The following is a 6000-nucleotide window of genomic DNA, read 5'->3' on the forward strand; positions in this document are numbered from 1 at the left end:
TCATGTCGTCAGACTTAATAGTGTATGAGTCAAACACTAATGCTTGCTTCTCTTGGCCAGTTTAGATAAGCATTATAATCAGGTCTAAGCACAAGGACAGCAGTGGTTAGATTTACACCGTAACTATCTAACAAGTGGATCCCAAATTATTACATAAAATGGATAGATCAATGATGAAATGATGAGTTTTGTGGAGATGGACACATTGGATGTTTGAAAACACAGACATCAGTCACTGTCAAATAGCACCTCTTTTCACATTGATGCCAAGCCAGGTACAAAGCCAGGTGTATATTTGGGTTTTGGGTGTGACTGCTGTTGCTACTGCAGCTCTTCTTTACTAGAAGACGCTATGACACAATACAGGACTTTAGAGTTCAAAGAGAAACAAATACACACACACCCACACCCACAAACATGCACGCATGCACGCCAGAAATGGCAAAAGTACTCACTTTCCGTACTCAAGTAGAAGTACAGATACTTTTGTTTATTAGAAGACGCTATGACACAATGCAGGACTTTAGACTTCAGATAAGAACACACACACACACACACACACACACACAGGCTTGGAAATGCTAACTAACAATAAGTACTTAAAGTATAAAAGTAAAAGTAGCCTTGTGAATGACAACCATTGCTACCTGGACCACTGAGAAGATTCTGACTGAGCAGCAAGATATGAATTCAGTTGTGATTCTGTGAGAATTCACAGATCCAGTTTCTCCTTTTGAATCTTCCCCTTAACATTTAAAGGAATCTACATGTATGTGTGCTCAAATATGGCTTCGGCAAAGAGAATAAAGGATTAAATATGAATTACTAAAGAGACATCAATTAAGAAGTTCCCCAGCACGTTGGCCAGGAGTCATTCTTGATGCCTACTATCTCTAACATCTCTCTCAGATAAGGCAGAGGATGTTGGGAATGTCTTGCTGCTTGTCTGCCAAACCTCGGGGACCTCCATTTTCTTCATTTTCAGTCATGTCTAAATCACTATGTGCTAACATTAGCGCCATCAAGCCGCAATGATTTGCCGCAAGTGAATGTCGCAGAATGTGTGAAGTCGTCTTGTAGTGGTAAGTCAAGTGCAACACATATTCCCATCCAATTTGGCTGAATTCTATATTGATGACACCAAAAATAATAACAGTAATTCCACTGAAATTATTTGAAACTAAACTAACAAGCCAGTTTATAAAATGTAAGGAGTAAATGCAAAAAGTCGGCACAAAAATAAATAGTATCTGAAAAAATATCTGAAAAATCCACTTGAATGCAGTAACAAAGTACTAGTACTTTTTTACTTTCCATCTCTGATGCATGCACACACACACACACACACACACACACACACACACACACACACACACACACACACACACACTGCAAGACAGATGTAGATTGTAGAAGCACACATGGTGTTGTGGGAAGGTGTGGCAATTAGGGAAGGCATGAGAATTTCTCTTCCAGACAAGCAGATAGCAGCAGAATGTGTTTTGTTCTGATCGGCTTCCTACAGGAAACTAATGGGGAACCATGAAAAGACTCTCAGGTCTGTTTTTATAGAAGTAGATATACGGAAAATCCTTCTGAACTTGTGTGATAATGTCTACTATGTTCATTTGGGCTTGTACTAAACACAGACTAAAAAACGGTGGACATTGATTTGTATGTTGTGGAAATGTGCGGTGGACTGTGCAGTAGGTCAAACTCTGCAATTACATACCTGGGCTGCATTCACCCTTGGACTATGGTGTCCTACTGAATATTCTTATCCAAGCAGACAAATACAAGCCAATTCTGAGAAAAAAAGGTTTGTTTTACACATAATGTGTGTGTCAGATGATGTCTGTAGCACACAGCAGAAGTATTATACAAAGGTAGTAAATGAACAGTAAATTATTATGATTAAATTCAGTAACGTTTTTAGGCATATTTTAGGGGGTCTGAAGCTACCCGAAAATGTTCCTAAGCCCCTCAAATATTAAGAACAATAATATACATACAGTATACTGTACTTATACTGTATATACAGTATATATATAACAGTGCACTCTGTATAACTCACTACTTTAAATCATTCTGCCTTCACCATTCATCTGTTTGTGTCGTAACGGTATGTGGACGAGCGAATTAGAGAGTGACTGAAATAAAAGAGCGCCTGGCGGTGTTAAAAAAAGTAAATTAGAGAAATAATACATCAATGAACTGTAGCAAGCATCTCACTATTACTAACGTTATCCAAATTCAAATTTAGAAACAACAAATGATACATCCAAACACAAAAAAGCTGGAAAGTCGAAAGTTATAGCTATGAATATTATACACCGTCTCGTAGCTGCAGGATTCATCTTGTCACGAATCATTGGTCTGAGCTTGCTACCGCACACAGTGATACAGAGTGAAATTTTATGATGTTTATTACTTTTACTTGCTTAACTTTAGCTACGTTCACATAAACATATTTTAGTTGGCTATTGTAAACAATAGTCTAGCAAGAGTAAATGAGTAAAATAGAAGAAATAACTAACCTAGTTAGATATTTATTATTATATGTAATTATTTGCCATTAATATAGCCTTCTGTCTCAATAGTATTAAAACCATTATCAGTTCCCACAGAATGTTGTCACTTAAAACTAAGTTCCATAGTGTCAGTGTTAATGTGGTTGTACCGTAATATCCTTCAATTCATTGAGCAGATAGATACTGGAAGATGTTTTGAGGGAGAGAGGAAGATGGAGAGGGAGAGAGCAATAGAGAGAGAGTGATGCAGGAGTTTGGCAGGGCAGCTGATTCTGAGGGAAGTGGCTTGATTGAGGTCAGTAATGTTAGTAACCTGGTCTACAGCAAGGATTCTCAAAGTGGGGTCAAGGGATCCCAGGGGTCCTTGAGGTGGTTCCAGGGGGTCCCCAGCAAAATGTGAAATGACTTATTTTTATTATAAATCCATCCATAATTAAAACAATGTTTTGGACATTAATTTATAGTGTAACAAAATATATAGTAATAAAACATTTAAAAACAAAAATCCTATCAGACGGTAATGTAATCAAATGGGGGTCCGTGGTCTAGTTTCTGTCAGTTTAGGTGTCCTTGATTTCAAAAAGTTTGAGAACCCCTGATCTACAGGGCCGGCAGGTCTAGGCACAAAGGCATAGCCTTAAATTATTTCATGATATTTATTATATATGCTATTTTCTGACCAACTTAACTTTCTGCATTCATTTGCTTAGTACATTGAAAATTATGCAGATGTTGAAGGCTAGGCTATACATGAGTGTACATAAATACGTACATATAATAATCAAAACTTTTATTCTTCCGCCATCAGGTTATTAAATTCTTTAAATACTTTAAATAGGATCCTTATCAACAGCTTACATGATAAAGTATGCAAGGCAAGGTTATCCAAAAAAACAAAGAACAGGAACCACGGGAATAAAGAAGAAACAGGCAGACTAATACATCGCACACACATAAGACAAGGGCAACAAAAAGGTTATTTACACCGGGTAACGAGGTAAGGAGAGACAGGTGACAGTCAGGAACAGGTGAAACACATCAGTTGTATAGTCTTTTCTAATTTCCTCCATCACTCCGTCATTGAGACAAAAGGTGTGCATGTGTGTGTGATGTTGACACCAAATACAACTGTCAGAAACCACCTTGCTCACCACACCTCTCTCTCCTTCATACATGCTGCACTCCCTCTGATTGGTGCGTTCCGAAGAGCCCTGATTGGCTGAGAAAGAGTAGTAAACAGACAGAGATAGACAGATATAGGCACAGCTACTTAGAGCTATACTCACAACAAGCTGAAAACAAATGTTTCTGTGGAGCTGCCAGTCAGAGCTGTAAGTCTATTGAAGTACCGTATATGTATTTTTGTGTTTTGAAACTGCCTAGTTTCACTATTTTTAGTGAATTTGTCATATGGACAAATCCCACTCAAGTTCGAATCGGTCTTCAATTGAAGGTTGATGGTATGTTGATGTTGATGTTTACTATGTCATATTAAAATGACATAGCCTATATCACAATTTCATTTTATGTGTATTTTAGTTTCAGGTCGTCTGACCCATCAGTTTTATTGCTTATTACTTAGTGCTGATAAATGATGGATACCAGTGCAAAAACAAGATTCTGATTCAGTTGCCAATCCACTGATTGTGAGCTCTGGAGAGTGTGAGACTACAACATTTTTTGGCTAACAGGCTTGAGCAGGTTACACCCATTTCAGGTTATTGGGCTTGGCTGAATGAAAATATCTGAAGGCTTTAACATGTAGGAATGCAGTTTGTTAGTGGTAACAAGTATGTTTGGGAATTTGAGAAACATTTTTCCTTGTTTAACTTTCTTACCAATAAAATTTCGTATTTCTGCCATATAGGGAAAAACAATGACATGGCAGACATGCAGCTATTTTGTGGCGAACAAGAGGTGGTTATAGGGTCTTCCTGGAGTCTTCTTGTCATCATTAGGTTGACAGGCAACCAGTAAAGACGTTGCACAGAAGTACTGGGTGGATGGGTAATTGCAATGTGGTGATTATCTTGATTTTAAGGTGTTTGTAGTTTGAGCTTTGGAAAAAGCAAGACTCGCTGTTTCCCAAAACTAAGCTAACCCAATGCTGTCCGTAACTCTGTACTTACACGCAGAAATGGGATTGATATATATTGCCTTATTTGAAACTACCAAAAAACTGAACTGAAGCGCATTTACCAAAATTCCCTAGGTGCATATTCCCAGTGTAGCATGTGTGTTAGCCTATAAGGCCTTCTTTTAACTGAGACCTGACACTCTTGATGGGGTGAGGTAAGATGATCACCACTTACCTTTGTGGTGTGTGTGTGTGTTTGTATGTATGTGTGTGTGTAGGTGTGTGTGTGTGTTTGTGTCTTTTATTACTCTTTTGCTTTGCACCTTGCAGCTGTTTGTGTTCGTACTTTTATCCCCAGTAAGCAGCAGTCTGCAAGTCACTGGTTTCCCGTTACACAAAGAGTTTTTGTATTCCTGGAGGCATGATGAAGATGAAAACTACACACAGGCACCTGCTACTCAAAGTGCAAGCATCATTTTTTGAGTTTTTTAAGTTGGCAGTATTGTGTGTCAGATACAAGATCAAGGCACTTGGCAGCGGTAGCAAGGAGACTAGAGTACATGGCGTGGTCAACAAAACCATAAGTGGGAGTGAAATGTTTAAACTGTTCAGTAACACTTGAAAATATGTTTTTCTCGCCTAAATTCTTACCCTTAAAAAAGTGCTACTGTTTCCACATGCTTTGGCCCTCTGCGATGACCCTGAGTTCATTGGGAAGTTAACACTCTCAACTTGTTGTTTCTAGTGGAAGTGTGACACTAGGCCTTACTGACACAGGGCTACAGAGGTTAGAACACAGAATTTCTATTTCCGCCCAAGTAAATCATCTGAAAAATTAATAAAAAGCACTACTTTAAGCATATTATAGGGGCTATATACTAAAATAGTACCCTAGCCTCATGTCTCAACTTAGAACAGAAAAAATCCAGAAAAAAATGACTTATAAAATGGATTTTGTATGAATGTATTTCTACAGATGTGTCTGTGCGTTTGTCTTATTTCTTATTTCTAAAAAAGCCAAAAAAGTGCTAAATACAAAACTTCTGAAATACAAAAACACATCCCCATCACTCACAGATATGTCTGAAAGAAGTACATACATAGATTTATAGAAATAAGTAATCATAATTTCATGAAATGGTGAAATGCCATCAGAAGTCCATATGTTTGCCTTCAGACAGCTGTAAGAGACCAAAGGAATAGTTTTTGTTGGCCATGTTTGGTATCAATCAACTCGTCTTCTTATTGGCTACACAAGGATGCCAGTTTTATGACCTTATCTTCTAATTTGTGGGCTCCACTGTCAATCTTTCTCACGTGGGCCCAATGGGGAGTGTGAGATTTCATTTGCTTAGCTTGGGGGTATCTTGAGATACACTGATCCTATTGGCT

General features: G+C 38.0%; 1 protein-coding gene across 4 annotated transcripts in view; it reads left to right on the forward strand.

Annotated features, from left to right (window-relative positions):
• Positions 1 to 6000, forward strand: part of shroom3 (shroom family member 3) — a 118318-nt gene that overhangs the window by 17033 nt on the left and 95285 nt on the right. The window contains exon 1 of one of the 4 annotated variants that reach the window (XM_034895500.1): positions 3807 to 3862. The exons of the other annotated variants lie outside the window; for them this stretch is intronic. Coding sequence (XP_034751391.1) covers positions 3834 to 3862 — 29 coding nt within the window. The 5' untranslated portion in view covers positions 3807 to 3833. Of the gene's footprint in view, positions 1 to 3806; positions 3863 to 6000 lie in introns of those variants that run through there. 4 annotated transcript variants of the gene reach the window in all.

This window comes from Etheostoma cragini, chromosome 16, assembly GCF_013103735.1.
Source record: "Etheostoma cragini isolate CJK2018 chromosome 16, CSU_Ecrag_1.0, whole genome shotgun sequence".
NCBI classification, from domain to species: domain Eukaryota; kingdom Metazoa; phylum Chordata; class Actinopteri; order Perciformes; family Percidae; genus Etheostoma; species Etheostoma cragini.